This window comes from Cryptomeria japonica, chromosome 5 (genome assembly GCF_030272615.1).
Source record: "Cryptomeria japonica chromosome 5, Sugi_1.0, whole genome shotgun sequence".
NCBI lineage: Eukaryota > Viridiplantae > Streptophyta > Pinopsida > Cupressales > Cupressaceae > Cryptomeria > Cryptomeria japonica.
In genome coordinates, this window is record NC_081409.1 from 539,360,196 (window position 1) to 539,378,501 (window position 18,306).

At 35.5% G+C, this 18,306-nt stretch overlaps 1 protein-coding gene across 2 annotated transcripts in view; it reads right to left on the minus strand.

Moving 5' to 3' along the window:
• The window catches only part of LOC131034560 (tubulin gamma chain), a 137,677-nt gene that overhangs the window by 9,046 nt on the left and 110,325 nt on the right, over positions 1-18,306 (minus strand). For both annotated transcript variants that reach the window (XM_057966079.2, XM_057966080.2), the window contains exons 5-10: positions 5,472-5,872; positions 1,371-1,424; positions 1,170-1,274; positions 794-868; positions 652-696; positions 328-456 (exon numbers count right to left, since the gene is read on the minus strand). In XM_057966079.2, coding sequence (XP_057822062.2) covers positions 328-456; positions 652-696; positions 794-868; positions 1,170-1,274; positions 1,371-1,424; positions 5,472-5,872 — 809 coding nt within the window. The remainder of the gene's footprint in view (positions 1-327; positions 457-651; positions 697-793; positions 869-1,169; positions 1,275-1,370; positions 1,425-5,471; positions 5,873-18,306) is intronic.

The window sequence follows — 18,306 nt, forward strand, 5'->3', positions numbered from 1 at the left end:
CAATGTTGAGATTCGAAATTGGGTGATTCTCTTTACAAATGCACCACTTTACCATTACACAATCACCCCATCAACTATTATTTCATAATTCAAATACTTATTCTCCCTTCTATCTCTGTTCAAACAACTTCATTCCTAAGAAATATTTACCATTGTTAATATTTTATGTGCAACAGACATTTCAGAAATATGTTCATTAGATAACTAAAAATTGTTTATCAAATAATCAAATAGATCCATCTTCAAAAACCTATTTTGGTTTTGTCAAATATAGAATACAAAATTCTTAAATTCCATATCATATACAACTCTGCAGTGAATACTCACAGCAAACATAGGGAACTTCCGATAGTTGTCCAGAAAGGCTTGTTTCTTCCTCAACTTCTCATATTGGCTTAGACACTTGCTAAAGAGATGCCGAATGCTTGTGTGGCTTGCCAGCATAAGACCACTAACCTGTGTGTTATGAAGAATGCAACAAGAGTAAAAAGTTATGGAACCTTTTATTTGTGGTCTACTCTTGAAACAGGATTTTTAAAGTAAAGTATTGTTGACACAAGCCATAAAATGCAAGGTTAAGTGTTTGAATGATTCATAGAGGCTATAGAAATTAGTAATTACATAAGATAACAATGATTAGGAGCAACATACCCTATGAGAAGTTTGTACATAAGGAGATTTTCTTGATAAAGCAACCTGAAAAGAATCCTTTTTGTCAATTCCAAAATAAAAGATACAATTGTTCAACATCAATAATAAAACTGAATTTCAAGTATCCATCAATACAACACACCTGAATACTTGCTGGGCCCCATTCAATAAAGTTAGCAAGTTTCCTTTCACGTATTCTCTGAAGACTTTTATGTACCTTTACACACAATATATAGAGTTAGTGAAGAGCAACTTCCAAGTCTGAAATATTGTATCTGCATAGCATTAGTGTCAATCAGCAATATTAATCCAAAACTACTGAACGGTTGTGTTCTGATTATCCACATATCCAAATGGTTCATTAGTAAGAGGAATGTGACTCGAAGAATGAAACATACTGTGGCAGATGATGCAATGAGTTCATATCATAGTGCTTCCTACACCTACAAGCAACTTGCTTTCACATTGGTCCCATGCCTCTCATTCAGAAACAATAATTTTCAATATAAATGAAATACCTGTGTGGGATCAACTTCCCCTTGAATTATATTCAGGATAGATATATATTTTGCTTGGCTTGCTTCCTTTGTACGAGCATAGGAAGAAACCATGATGTTTTTGGCCTGAACCATCAGAGAAACTAAGTTATCTGTAAGCTACCCAAAAGTACTTTCCAAAAAGAACAGAAAACCATCACAAGAGGCAAATTTTATTCATGCCTGCAAAAGCCTTCTCATAACATCAAGTACAGTTGTCTTGCGAATAGCATTGGCCTGCAGACCAGAATAAGTTCAGAATAAATGTCAACCAAGCTCTAAAAAACAAGTACTTATCTTTAATGAATTGCATCCTATAGAACCAAAAAAGTAATTAGTTTGCTAAATGCAATTAAATAAATTACCAGTATGCATTGCTATCAAATACTGTCTAAGAAAGAGAACTAGTTTGAAATAAGAATAACATTCTATTTCATCTTCATCCTTGGCAAGAAACAAATGAGGCAATTCGGGCCTTAGACATGTTCTAGAGCCCTGTAATTTCTACTGCACATGCCATATTGAAAAATCGATACACAATAAAATCTATATGGTACAGCAAATCAAACTTAATAAATAAAATACTTGCTGAACTAGATAGAGAATGCTAACTCATAACTAATTTACAATTCTATTTCAACTTCATTCCTGGCTTGAAATTAATGTTCCCCAGGGCCTCGCTACCCATAACAGTCATTGACATTTTGGGGACCGTGGAATTAGAATGGGATGCCACACCCTCCCATTTCCTTTATTTCTGTAAATGGATGGGACATCCCCTCTATTTCTGTAACTGGATGGGGCATCCCCTTCTTTGGCAGACAACGGAAACGCCCTGGCATTCCCAGGAAGGCAAGAGAAGCCATCACATCCCTTGATTGCCCTCGAGATGTCAGAGCATCTCCCATATAAGAATATAAAATATACATGAATTAGGATTATTGAGATTTTTAGTGCTTTAGGTAAAATATGAGAATAGAACAAACACAAGGAATCAAGGTAAACTAAAGTCAAACTAACAACTCAACTAATAGAAATCCAGACAACCCCCAGATGAAAGAATCTTTGGATGGGAACAAGCATCTGCTTGAGGAAGTTCAACATCTCCAACACCAAAAGCAGTGAAAATCTGGAGGTCAGGATCTCTGGACGTCCGAAATGCAAAAAATAGAAAAGTAATTTAAAAATAGAATATTGACTTCAGAAATACAATAGAGCAATTATCACATAGACTTCTAGCTGTTTCTATCTTCAGTATATGCCAAGTGCAAACATGTGATGATAGTATTTCAGACTTGTTAGTTATTATAATGTAGTTTAATCTTCAGATGCACTGTACAAGCAGTAGCCTGAGATTTTGTCAATTTTGGAAAATGTTGGGACTCTGTCCTTTGCTTGGTGAAATTATTTATTGTAGCATGCTCCAGAGTAGCTTGCCTTAATGAAAAAAATCTGGAAGGTGACATTATTGCCTCTTCATATAATATTTAACAATCAAGAATTATAGATAAAAATTTGTATATTGTTCTTGACAAGCTTACCAGACATGACTATTTCAAGTTTAATTTATTTTTTGGTATTTTAACACATTTTAATAACTGTCCGCCAAACTGCCCAAAATCTGGAAACTTTTTTGCCATCCGTAAAACCCTTCCTCTGAAATTCGGAGAAACATTACTTGAAATCAAATGCAGTATAAGACTTCAGCAAATACAAATAACCCTTTATATTTTTGTGATTGCCTCAGAATCATAATATTTATTTCCCATTGTCAGCAAATGGGAAAAAATTGCTTCCATAAGCCTTCAATAAATAAGACTTCAAATAATTGAAAGAATCTTCAATAAATATGAATAACATTACTTGAAACATTACATAATATGGAAGTAATGTTTCAGAATTGTTAGTTATTATACTGCATTTTAAACAGAAAATGCAAGAGAGTAAAGTTTTAAATTGTTACAAGGCATACGAATAATATAATTGAAACATTATTTGAAATCAAATGCAGTATAAGACTTAAATAAATAAGAAAAAATATTTTCTAGTTTTAAATAGAAAAAAGTTAAATTGTTTTGGCCCCATGGTTTTCACAAATGAAATTTGTAAAATATTAATACAGATATGTAATATATATATATATGAATTTGCCAAAATATATTAATATATTATATATAGAGAGAGAGAGAGGAAAAGGGGGAGATACTTCAATAACTGATAACAACAATATCATTATGTAAATAAATCATGAGAGCAGTAGTATAACAGCATAAAAAATTTCAATAAAGCATTATAAAAACAGTCTCAAACATCAAAAAGCCATGGCCTATCAATATCCAAAAGTCTCAAACATGTATCCAGAAGTCTCAAACATCAAAATACAACAGCCTATGAAACTAAGCCCCATTCGGACTATCACTATCCAAAGAACTTAGAACATCTGAGTCACTATCACCCTCTGCTAGAAGTGGATCATCCAATGGTAGCCCAGCCAGTCCTGGTTGTTGGTTTAGTGTTTTGTTTTGGTTTTAACTCTTTGTGTTATTTCAGGGTTCCTTTGTAGTTTAGAAGTCCATGTGGACCCCCCATGGACAAATAGAAGCAAATAAAATTTAAAAAAAAAACTTTTTTTTGTTATTTTAAGCCTGGAATCATTCCCAACCGCAAGGGACAGCTAGCCATTTTGGGGATGGTATGATGCCAAGGGGACGTCCCCTTGCTGTCCCAAGGAAGGCGAGACGTCCCAAAACAGCTGGGGACATCTTAGCGTTTCTTGGGATTTTTGGTGTAGCAAGGACGGCAAGAGGATGCCCCCTTGGCATCCCCGAAACGGCTATAGGACAGGGACATCAGGTTCCAGGGCAGGGGATGCATCCCCATGTAAGCTAAGACTAATTTATGATTGTTTGAGTCTGATGAGAATTGAACTCAGTTTTTATCTATAAATGAACAAAGATCTACTTTTTGTAAATTCAGTTTTATGCATGCATTTTAAGATGATTTTACATATTTATGTAGTTTTTAATGTTTGGGAACTTTGTTGAGTTTTTTCCTAGACTTTTGTCCTATAAGTTTTTCAACTAAGAACTATTCAATTAGGTTTTTGATTTTCAAAGAGGTAACTTTATCTAATCCAGATATATCATATATCAAAATATATGAGTTATCAAGGACCTAATTCATCAAAAGCTGCAAGTTTAATGCAAGAAGATGCAATAATTCATTAGACAGCAGTTTATCTGACTCTTAGTTAATTTTATAAATGCATCTCATGCCAATTTGTCTTTGGATTTAACCATGGCTTATTGCAAAGGTTCATCCTAACCCAAGTTAATCACAAGCATTGCAGTTCCTAAACAGCAGTTAATCAAGGACCTAATTCATATGACTTATCAAGGACCTAATTCATCAAAAGCTGCAAGTTTAATGCAAGAAGATGCAATAATTCATTAGACAGCAGTTTATCTGACTCTTAGTTAATTTTATAAATGCATCTCATGCCAATTTGTCTTTGGGTTTAACCATGGCTTATTGCAAAGGTTCATCCTAACCCAAGTTAATCACAAGCATTGCAGTTCCTAAACCCTTGCAAGGACAACTCCTAACTCTAAATACGAGAAAGTGATTAGACATAAGAAGTTAACTAGTTCCTATGTTACACCAAGTTTCCAAGATGGGGAGGCATATTTTTGGGACTGATTTTTCATAAGGAGATTGACAAGGCATTCATTATATACATCATAGAACCTTAATACATAACATTAGAATCAATTTATCAATAATTTTGATCAATGATATCATGGTTTCTTAGTTTCTACTGTGTTTAGGACTAATGAATACAGTCAAAATATTTCCCAGTAAACTCAACTATTGAAACATCCCAAAACTATTTTGTAGATGCTAGTTTCCATCTTCTTCTCAGTTATGATTCCAGCAACCATTGAATATCATGAACAACTAGCATGGACAACAAATTTTGGATAATAACACTCGTTAATTTACATCACAGAATGTTATCATTTTATAATTATTTCTTGTGGAGAGTGTTCCTCCACATAGATCAGATGTTTATCTTTCACTATATAATCGAATTATTCTTCCAGAGCATCTTTGCTTATTCAGGATCAGTGTTTGAAACAAGCAGTCTGATATATGCACCAATTATCTCTACCACTGTCATTACACATATAATTAGAAAACTAAGAAATCACTTTATTCAAGTTTATTCAAGATACATTTAAAGTTACCAAAAGCTAAGATAACATGAAAAATTGTATAACCAACCTGCCGCTCAACCGTAAGGGGTGTGTACCCTGTCATTAAAAAGTGGCATCTTGGAGTTGGTATCAAAGATGCAACCAATCCAACTAGATCATTATTCATATACCCTGGGTAGCGAAGCGTCGTCGTGCTAGCAGACATCACTGTTGATACCAATGAGTTTGTTTGTGCAAATGTTGGGTTTTGTATATGGAGGCGATCCACAGCAATTCTATTCAAAGCAGTATTGTCAAGTACCACAACACAGTCCGCATTAAGGGTAAGTCTCTTGAGAGTCAAAAGAGAATTGTAAGGCTGAACAACAACATCACTGGTTTCCATCTGGTTTGGAAAGACACTGTATGTCTGTACTAGCTTTTTGCTGTATCGATCATTCAAAGCTTCTAAAAGATAGGACCCCATTCCTGAATTCATCAAATTATAAAGTATAATTATCATTCATAAATGTTTTGAATCTGGTATAAAAACAGTTGCTCAAACTCAGTTTACTCCAAATCTCACAAATAAACAAGAAAAATCAGTTAGAAAATACAATCAAATGAATTATGTTAAAAGGTCCATAGTCATACCAAAGAAGAATGAGCTTAAGTGAAGACCCATTACTTACCATTAGGACCCAAAGTAACAAATGCAGTAAGAAGTATCTACACCCTAAGGAAAGAATAGTGGCCCCATCACACATAACAAAAGACATGGAAACAGCAATCCCATGAGGATACATCTAAAATTCTTCCAGACACGTGATATGAATAAATAACCAGCTGAAGATATCATGCACCTCTAAGCACGGAAATTACCTTCCATGACCTTAATTTCACACAAAAGATATTGTGCACTTAACAAATTAAATATCAAAAAGATGAACAAGTGCATCAAATAAACAGTTAACCAGCCAACAGAATACCATACTCTGCAAGGTACATGAACAATTAACAATTAGGTGTCAGAATTTAAATCCTGATTAGACAGTACAAAAATATGACTAGAGGTCATATGTAAGTGTAGTGTCCCTACTAGTTAGAGATCACTGCCCTGCAAAACAGATTATTAGAATACAACATATATATATATATATATATATATATATATATATATATATATATATATATATATAATCTAATTTGCAATTAAACTTCAATTACTTAATTAACACTAATCTCAATTCTTATTTAATAAAAAGGATACGAGTGCAGTATTGGGACATGTCCTTAGGTGGTTGTGAAGCTCGCCTTATTGGAACCCATCTTAGTTCCAAGCCATACCAGGAAATCGAAGGTTAATCCGATTCCTGTCTTGGGTGTAATTTCTTACACCCAAGCCATACCAGGAAATCGAAAGTTAATCCGATTCCTATCTTGGATGTAATTTCTTACACCCAAGCCATACCAAGGCAGACCATCATAGATGATCAATTCCTTGCCTTGGATGATGCATCTCATCATCCAAGTCTACCAGAGAGGACCGGCCAGATCCATCTCTTCTTGGATGACTCTTTATCACCCAAGCCATACATATATGCATATAGATATTCAGTATATACTGCCTACCAGGGATTATCATAATCCCTAAATTAGACTACGAGGATTTCCTCCCAATAGCCTCCATCATATAATCACATTATTGCCATTCATTGATATACAACATTTCATAACAATTCATATTATCAATATCATTTGCATTATAATTCATATTATCATTATTACTTATATTATAATCTTGTGACATACAACCTTATGCTAAAATTTTGTAACATACAACATTGTAATAATGATGACATAATTTTGTAACATACATATTATAATAATCATGACACAATTTTGTAACATACATATAATAATCATTACATAATTCTGCAACTACCATTATAATTATAATAATGACATAACCATAAAATACTACGAGTATATTTATATGTGTGTGTGCGGCACACACATCCACACACATATACGTACATGTGGCACCTCTGCGATCTTCTCCTTTTCTCTTCCTCTAGCTATGTCGTTGTACTTCCTATCTCCATCTATCCTTCCGTGCCCCCTGTGGTCCTGCGGTTTGTATGGGTTATATACCCGTGGAGGGGAATAGTCGTGTCCCTCCACGGGGTCCCTTCTGTGGGAAGGGGTGTGACAGGTTGCGGCTACCGTCACACCACTTCAAGAGATCTTCCCGTAAGGGCACGAAGCTTGTTTATTTCCCCATCTTTAATATATTTAAATATATCAATGTATTTCCCGATCTTTAAATATAATAATTTATTCCTTGTAAATAATATATTAATATTATTTAATAATTTAATTCCTCATTATTTAATAATTTAATTCCTCCTTTAGTATATTAACCATATTTAATATATTACATCATTTTAATAATTGTCTTTAATTTATTAAATCATTATAAGGCTCACATCGGGTAGTATGGTAGGGTTATCACAGTAAGAACACAGAAATGTTAGAATATTCAATCAAATCTATTGTTAAAGAAGAATTTGTATTGGAGAGAAATGAATTAGATACTTAATATGGAAAACATCATTTATCAGATGCATATTTTCCTTTCTTCGTTTTATTTTGAAAAGAATCAAGTTCAGATGACATTGCAACTACAATAGTTTTATGATTTTATAGATTGATTATGAATCACCATTTGACCTGCATGTAACATGCATGTAAGATGCCTTCCTAAAAATTCAACATTACAGTAGAACATTTATACACATGCACTTCCTTCCATTAAATTCACAAAACTCCCTAACCATGTTCTGTTAGTGGAGTCAAACGAAATCTAAAGCTATAATAGTTGTAAAACCTAATAAAAGAACATGTCAAAATTTAATACTTATTTGTACATAAGAGGTACATGCTTGGATTTCAGGAATCCACACATGTTGCATGTCAGATACCCATAGTCAATTCTAATCTAAAAAATTGAATTGGAGATTCCCAATCCTAACAACTGTAACAGGAAAAGCACACCAAGAATGCCCATTCCATATCCTTATTCCCTTTTTTAAATGTGGTGGCATCTTAAATATTATTTCCAAATCACTGTCACTCATGCAGGAATGCTTCCATAGATCTCCAATCAAAATACATTTGCATTTCAAAACTCTAGGTTAGGAATTTCTTGGGGTTTGAGTCTCAATCTGCCATTCAATGCCCATCTCATGCCCTTCCATCCACTGTTTCCAGTCATTTCTGCGATGAAAATAGGAAATTTTCTCACCTAAACAGCCAACAGCTAATAAGACCTAGTGCTTTGCCCCTAGAGGAGGTCACGCCTCACTCTCGAAGCAATATCTATTGAAATCTAAACCAAAATTTTGGATCTGGTAGACTCGAGAAGTGTCAAATATCTATAAGAAAGATCTGAATGGATTCATCTAGTATCACTCATGATACATAATTTACAACCCCATTTTCCCATCAAAAAGGGAAAGTGAGTGCTATCTGAAGCCAGAAACGCCCACAAATATCTCCTCTATCAATGGAGGATCAATAATGGGTGCTCAAGGAAAGAGACCTAAAATGCAGATTTATGATATTATCTTGTCCCCAACCAAAAATCCTGAGAGTTTGGATACAAGACAACTACAAACCCACAAGATCTATTGAGGTTCTCCTAATACCGAATCAAAAAAGACTGGATCTTCCAAGGAGGACCATGGCTCCTAAAGAAATAAAGACTGTTTATGAAATACTAAACTCCAGCTTTTAATCCAACAGTAGACCTTCCAAGCATAGTACCAGTATGTGTTAGGCTACCTCTTCTCCCTAGTGAATAACAATCGGTGGCAGAAGAAAATCAGTGGATCCATTGAGGAGCATATAACAGCATCTGAAAACACAATGAATCCAAGAATCCTGTATCATGAATGAGTCTGTCTGAACCAAGGTCCAAGAGATCCCTTTGGAATAGACTGATACTTGAAGTTGGAGGAATCAAATGGCAACAACCATTGGACTACAAAAATGTTCCATTCAAATGCACAGTATGCCAGGAGAATGGACACTTTCAAAGAGTGTAACAATAGGCAAAAGTCCAAGGCACCCCATGCTGGAAGGAAAAAAAAAGCACAAAGAAAGAGAAACAAAAGCAAGAACCTGATAAAAATCAAAAAAAGACATCCAAAAAAAATTTAAGTTCCAAACAATTTATGTGGGAAGAGTCTACAGCACAGTCACTTAAGCCAGACAATACTATCAAATCCCCTTGATGCATTAAAAGGCATTGTTGAGGGTGACTCTGAGGATTAGGACAAAAAGTCAAAAACAACAGGAACCTAGAGTTAGAACCAATTAAGATTGTTGCTCAGCCATTCTCCTATTGATACAAACCAATCACAAGAAGTCAGCATATACACTTCCAAAAAGGGCAACACATGGATCTTAGAGGCAATTGAGGAGGATGCATTTTTTTAGTTTGGATCTCCCTCCTTATATGAAAATCCACTATAATGTCAATTGTGAACATCTCTAGTTATACAAACCATCCATGTTGGAAAGAGGAGAAGAAGAGTTGGTGCTATCTTTAGTGGAGAACCTAGTGTATGATAAGAGGGTTGTGCTCCCCAAGGGTGTGGTACTTCAGCAAAAGTAGAGAGAGATTAGGAAAGGGGTTCACGAGTCTTGGCAAGTGGGTCCTAAAGGACAAAACGTGGACAAAGCCCATTGGTACTCCAAAGAGAAGGTGGGGACCTTGTTTCTTCATCTTATGTCTCATTATGCTTTTAAGGGACCAAAAGGCATCTCTACAAAGGAAGGTATGATCCAAAAAGGATCAAGGAGGTTTGTAGCCTTAAAAGGAGTGATTAGTCAAGAAATTGGATGATTGTAAATACTTGTTTTGTCACAAACAGAACAGTCAAATTCATTAGGAAGCAATTCCAAAAGCAATGATGATCAAAAGTGTGATCATCAAGGCAGTTTTGTGAATAAGCAGTGATATTGTGATTGACAACAACGATACTGTTGTGATGTTTTCACACATCGCTCCATTGCAAATGGGGACCCCCACTTTTTCGCTTTCTAGGTTAGTTGTCTTACCTTAGCCACTGGTAGTTGTAGAGTCTTTTGCTATTAACCTTGTGTTGAAGAAGTATAGTTGGTCAAGAGGCCAGGAGGAAATCAAGTTACGTCTCTCTCTTTTGGATGGAGTGAAGGCAGCCAGTTATCAAGGCTTTTGGAGTGGATGACTCATCTTTTGCTTTCAGGGCTAGGAATGAAATGAATAACTAAGGCATTAACAGTAACTTCTTTTGCCCTTCCTTGGCATTGACTGCCTTCCTTTGCCCTTCCTGTGGGATGTGAAATGAAGCAATGTGAGATGAGGTGTCAAGTCAAGAGGGTTAATTGCACTTTGTTGAAAGGCAGGTCGCATAGGGCAAAATTTGTCTAAGTATCGGAAAATTTCCATTGCCCTCTGACAGGAGTGATTTCCATTGCCTAGAAATTGGAGCGAATTTCTTCCTTTGCCATCAAAAAGGGTTGATTGCATTTTGTTGAAAGGCAGGTTGCATAGGGCAAAATTTGACTAAGTACATGAAAATTTCCATTGCTCCCTCATTGGAGCGATGTGACTTCCTTTGCTCCCTGGCAAGAACTTCGCTCACTTCCTTTGCCAATGGAAGAGAGCTATATGACTTCTTTTGCATACTTGAAGGCGATTTGATGAATTTCAACTAATGGAAAACAAAGTCTTAAGCATTTCTAATGCTTCACTTGCATGGAACCTCACCTTTGCTCATTAGAAGGATTGAATTGAGGGAATAGTACTGAAAGTGCAAACTTCGCTCACTTCCTTTGCCAATGGAAGGGAGCGAACTTGCTTCCTTTGCCATTGGAAGGGAGCAATTTTCCTATGACCACACCCAGTGACATGAGTAAACACACTTTGGCACCAAAAATTGAATTTGAAAAAGAAAATGTGCTAAATGATTAACAAGTCAACCACCTTGAAGAAATAATATTAATTTTATTTTGAAATAAAGAGGTCGGCCTATAACTGAAAAGTCACACCCTCATGCTTGATGTATATAAATATCAATTCAAAAGGTTCATTTGATCAGCCATTTCAAAGCGAATTTCTTCTCCACAAGAGCAGAGCAGCGAACTCAATCATAAGCAAAGCGAATTATATCATAAGCAGCAGAGCAGCGAATTGGATCAGTAATAAGAATGAACATTATCTATTCATCTTCAGCATCAGCGAACCTTGTCTACAATCAGAATCAGAAAGGAAAGCTTTCTGGACAGCGAGTTCAACCTCAACATCAGCAATCAGGACTTGGAAGACGATAGCACAAGAAAGTCAGAGATGATATGTATGATTGCAAGGGAATACGAAGGAAGCATAAAGATGAAGGAGAAACATCAAAGACGTGTTCTACACACTCAAAGCAAAATATTTTCTACATTCCAAGGCGAGTCAACACCTTCACAACTTCAAGGAAGATAAATTCAGGACATTCAAGAAGGGGAATAACAAGACGAATCTAAACTCAAAACAAAGGATTTCACAAATACACCAAAGAATTCAAGTCAAAGACAAGAAATTTCAAGATCAAACATCATCATAACATTGAGTTACTTGAATAATGTTGAGTATCAAGAGATATTGCCCAACATTCCTTCATGATAGTCTATTAAGTCTACAAGCAAAATGAGGTATCATCCTAGTCACCACGCTATCAATCAAAGAGTTCCACATCAGCATGTCTAGATGCAATGCACCTAATTCATCTTATGGAGGCACAAACTTCGAGATACCTACCCCCATTTTCTATTGGTTCACATTTGGTATTGAACCTAAATGTAATTTTCTCATTGGCCAGAAGAGTTTGTTGTAACAAACCCTAATTAGGGTTTTCATCTTGTAATCGTGGCCATTGATCTGAAGTCAATCCTGGCCACTCATTGTAAAGGAAGCTCTATATAAGGCTCAAACTTCTCACTTGTAAAATATAATAGAAGGTTAATAGTGAATAGCAAATAGTAGATAGCAGCTAGAGTAGAGTAGGAGGAGAAGGCAGAAATTGTTGCCAAAGTTGTAAATAAACTTCCTTTTCATTGAAGTTATGGTGGAATGTGTTGTTTCTTTACAAGTGCATGGTTTTTTGTTGGATCTTCATGTTAGATGATGAATAATTAGATGAATGGAAGGAATTGTGCATGATTCATGGTGAAACTCCTAATCCACAACGCTAGCAATTTGTTGATTGCAAATTCGCCTTGTGTGATCAACTAGAACACTTGAATGAGCTTAACTTCAATTGTTATGCAATCATTGATATGCATTCAGTTAATGGTGTCTGTGCTTGATAATGATTTAAAAATCATCTAATTCCCTTAGAAGATCGCACTAAGCTTTGCGGAGTTGTTGCATTGCATGTCAAAGCAGGGCTTAGTCGTGTTTCCCCAAAGATTGTCCATCGTTCCTACATTCCTAGACTTCTTAAACCCTATGCCTTTTGCCCTTTTTTATTCTCCAAGCAAGTAATTAGAATCTAAGTTCCAGCAATTCAAGCATTCAATTATTCAATGTAAGTCTCCTTGGATTACCAACAATCACATCAACCATTGAGCTTATCCACAAGTCGTGACCCGACATTAGGAACCTTGGAGTCTTCCATTTGATCACATAATATAGCATTTGGGAGGACTTTGTTCAAGAGGGGATAAGATACTTTTGAATATTTTATTTTGTGTTTGATTGTGCATAAAAAACACATCAACAAATACCATGAGCTACAAGACAACTTTGTGATCAACAACAATCATGTACAATTAGTGGTGGTTCCATCAAACAAAGCCATAAAAAGAAAAGGCATATGGAATGGCCAACTACTTAGGTTGTATGATGATTAGGCTACTCTAGTGCATGGGAATAGCACTCAATAACATAAGAAATAAAAGAGAAAAGAGAAGAGAAGGATGTTGGAAGATTAGGGAGCACAAAGCACTTGGCACATTCCAAGAACAAATTGTATACCACTTTTTGTAGAGGACATCGGTTAATGATAAAATATTTAGGACTACTATTTGCCACCTATCAAGTTGGGTTTTTCCTCCCAAATTGTGCAAAGTTTGTTGAATGTGTTGCTTGCATTTACCAATAATAATTGAAAGCGATTAGTTAATTGTGATTTCAGAATTTAAGTGATTTTGTAGCCACAACCTTAGCCTTTGTAGCAATGAAGGATCATAAAAGGCATCCAATTAGCCAAATTTGAAAATGGCAAGGATGAGTCCTCATTCATGAGGGAATCCTTGTGTTCACAAACTTGTCTTAGAACACAAGGGCTAAATTGAAGTGGGTAACAAATGAATGGAAATATGTCCGCACACGAGTGAAATAAATAACCAAATAGGGTGAATGTATAGGAATATGTACATATAAGGATAAAGCAGGGGTTACAAATTGTGTCAGAATGAGTGTGTATAGAATGGATAAATGTTAGGGGAATGAGCCCAACTTCACACAAGTCCTGTATCAATTAAAATTTCATCAAGACTTGTACCAATTACGCCATTTCTTATCATTGTATCAAGACATTTCCCCAAAATGGGCACAAAGCTTTTTAGGGTTTAAAATTGAGGTTAAGTAATTTTATTTAATTTAGTATGTCCTCACTCCAATTTAGAGTTTACAATTAGGGTTAGGCAATTTTTTTATTTCCAAAATGTACTAAACTAACCCTAAACCCTAAATGTTTTAGACTTGACAATTATGTTCATTTTAAATTAGTATTTATTATGTTCTAAAACTAATCCCGATGGACTTTTTTTGCATTATTTGGCAGATTCGAGTTATCATGTTGCATTAAAAAATAACTTTGCATGGACAAATGGCATATTCATTGCCAATTCAAACAAACTCAAATGCAAGGGGTGGAAACATGAATGCCTTGTTTTCAACTCATACTTCACCTAGACTGCAACCACTTTTTGAGTACGAGTGGAATAAGACTATTCGCAAGCAAGACAAAAAGACCATTGATGATTTTTTGTATTATTATAGCATGTCATTCAATATTCTCAAGTTTCCATATTGGCAAGCTATGATCAATGCCATTGCAATTGTAGGTATTGAGTTCAAATACCCCACTTGTAAGACTTTAAGGATTAACATGTTGAAAGGATGCAATGCAAGATGTGAGTGTTGTCATTGCCAATGGGCTAAGACAAGTTACACTATCATGTCAAATGGATGGATGAAAAGCAAGAAATCACACTCATAAATTTTCTTGTGGCAACCAAGCTTTGCATATTGTTCCTAAAATATACGGATGCATCAAATAGGGTTAAATCAACATGGGTGATTTTCACTCTTTTGATGATAGATGGATTGACAAATGCATTGCCTCCTCCATTTCATTCAATACTATCTCAATCCAACATTGTTTTATAGTGACTCATACAAAGACATTCCAAAGGTGACAAAGTGCCTTTTCAAATGCATCAAAATATTTTTCCCTTCTTCAAAGAATCGACAAGTATGAATGAACGGTTTTAATGAGGTCCACAAGATTCAACAATCTAAGGGACCAGGACTAACAGCCTTAATTTCTCTTCAAACTCCTCTCAATGTCTAATTTCCTACTATGAATCTTGATTAGGAAGCTAGTCGTCTGGTTAATCCTAGCTTCATCTAATAACAAGTCAACATTAGCTGTTTTTATATTGAGTATGGATGTCATCATAAGTTGTATATTCCATGATAAGTGGCATTCTGTTTCCACAACTCCCTTATTGCAAAATATGCAAGATCAAACATTCCAAAGGTGACAAAGTGCCTTTTCAAATGCATCAAAATATTTTTCCCTTCTTCAAAGGATCGACAAGTATGAATGAACGGTTTTAATGAGGTCCACAAGATTCAACAATCTAAGGGACCAGGACTAACAACCTTAATTTCTCTTCAAACTCCTCTCAATGTCTAATTTCCTACTATGAATCTTGATTAGGAAGCTAGTCGTCTGGTTAATCCTAGCTTCATCTAATAACAAGTCAACATTAGCTGTTTTTATATTGAGTATGGATGTCATCATAAGTTGTATATTCCATGATAAGTGGCATTCTGTTTCCACAACTCCCTTATTGCAAAATATGCAAGATCTCTCTTCCCAAGCTTCCTTGGATATCTTCCACTTACCAATCTCACATCTAAGATGATGCAATCCAATCCTTAATTGTGCAAATAACAACATCACTTTTCCTTCAATAACTACCCCGAAATATGTTTTTTTACTATGATCCTTAGTTGGGTTAAACTCTTTGATGTAGTATTGTTTTTTCCTACCCAATCTATTTTGTCCACATAGCAGTTATAATTTTTTCTCTCACATAATTTTTTATTTCTTCATTGGTGTTAGGACATTCATGCAAATTGATGACCCACTTGCTCAGCCAATTGTTGTTCAGCTTCATCCAAGTTTTCTTCCTATGGCCTAGCACCTCCTCCACAACTATTTTTGGCCAATGATGATTATTCATGTTTTCAACCTTCTTTAAATAATTTACTAGCCAAATTATCAATGATGCCTCCAACAGAAAAGCTCCTGCTTCAACTAAAAGGATTTCATATAGGCCCATAATTTTGGCTTTGAGATTGCTTGTGATTAGATGTTTTTGGATTCTTTCTAATTGTCTCCAACTGCATTTTGACATGTTGCTTCGCCACACTTCACAACCGTACAGGGCAACCAGCATGACCAGCAAACCAAAAAGGGTTTGCTTGGTTTTTGTTGTGACCTTTTCACACATTGCCCCACTGCAAACGAGGACCCCCTCTTTCCTACTTTCTATGTTGGTTAGTTTAGGGTTTTGGAAGCATAGTGGGCAATTTTGATTTCTCGTGCCTGAGTCTCAGATTTTTTATCATGCCGAATTGTCGTTTAGGGTTTTTGAAGTTATAAGATCAAGCACGTAAAGTGGAGATTTTAACTGATCCTAATTTTGTCTAAGTGTAGACCTTTTGAGCGTTAACGTGTTTTTGAACGTCCACATCGGTGATTTTAAAGTGCTGAAGTGTTTTAGGGCTTTTCGAAGTTGTTTTCCCGCTCCTAGGAAGTTATTCCAGTTGATTTTGCACTTTATCCCAATAAGTTTCCTTGTTTTTTGCTCAAATTTTTGGTGAATTTGCCTAGGTCAAGATGAGTTTTATTGAGTTTTAAAGTTTCCTAGTGGTTTTGAGTGGAAAAATCATCATATTCCAGATGAAAATCCATATTCTAAGGGTTAAAAGGTCAAAATTCCAAACTAGAGGTGCTTTTCCCCTCATATTCCTGACCACCCATGATTTTCCCCACTTAAAATCCAAAGTGGACATGGATTTCCCTTGAAATCCAGACATGCACTATTTTTCCCCCATTCAAAATCCAAGATAGAGGCAATTTTCCATCAGGATGATTAAATTTTGTCTAAGTGTTGGGAATTTTCTTGACTACCTTTGAATTTCCCCTAGGAAGTGTGGATGAAGTTGAGGATGACTTAAGTGAGGATTCCTGATGACTATTGATTTTCTACCAAAACTTTCATGACGACTTTTTGTGGATTTTAGTGCAGATAATGATTCAAGACAGTGCCAATTTCCACCAAGTGCAAATTGAAGATTTTTGAGTCCGGATTGCTATCCAGATTGGGGTCGATTTTCCCCCAAAGTGTTTTTTTTTGCCAAAGTGATGATTTCTAGTTGGGATTTTGACTCCCAACTTGGGTCGATTTTCCCTTAAAGGCAATTTTGTGCAATTTATGATGAAATTTTGTCCGGATATTTATCCAAACATGGGTCAAATTTCCCCAATGTGCATTTTTTTTTTAAATTATTATTTGGATTTGGATTTTTAATCCAAATAGGGATCGATTTTCCCCATGGGTTCAATTTTGGATTAAATTTTAAAATCTTTTTAATGACGTGACCCAAATTTAATTGTTTTTAATGATGTTGACGATTATTTAAAAAATAAATAACAATTAACAATTAATAAATGACTTTTAAATTAAAAAAATTAATTATTTCCCAGGCAAGTCAATTTTCCCCACAAGTGTGTAAAAGAGCAAATGTTTTATCCCACATTGCTTGCGTGGTGAAAACTCAAGGCAAAAGCAAGTTTAAAAGAGGAGGCCAGCATTATAATACTATTATATTTGCCAAGTGTGAGCTTACTTAGGCGATTTTTCCTCCATCTGGCGAATTTTAGCGAAGTGTCAAGTTGACACATTGGGCTGAAGATTGGTTTTATTGTTCAATCTTCCTCCATTCCCAGCCAAGGCGATTTTTCTTGGCTGCCATTTGAGTGTGTTTGAAGCATCATTTTTCAGACTTTCGCGATTTTGGGAGGATGGCGCCATTATAGGAGTTAGGCGATTTTTTTTGGGAGGATTTACCTCCATTTTAGCGATTGATTCTCCTTGGGTGGTGGCACCATTGTTGGGAACTTGCTGATAATTGTTCTCAGACCTAAATTTCACCATTTTGCAGACTTATGTGACCTCCATTGTTGGCTGGTAATTAATTTTCAGAGTTCATTCTTCATTGCCCGGCTAATTCCAACTTGGACGATTTGCATTTGGAAGGGCTTTGTGGAGTTTTGTGTGTGTTTTCAGACCATTTACATGCTGTTGCAGGTCTGAAACTCCATTGATAAGGGGCTGTCTTCAGAAAATCATCATTTCCAGCCACTTGTCAACATAGGCGATTTCGCTTGGGAAGCATTTTTGCTTCATTCCGAGGCCATTTTCTAAGTTTATCTTCATTCCTAAGGGTGCAGGTAGGTCTAAAAACTCCATTTTCAAACTTGTCTTCAGACTTAACTATCATTTCCAACCCTACATACATACTC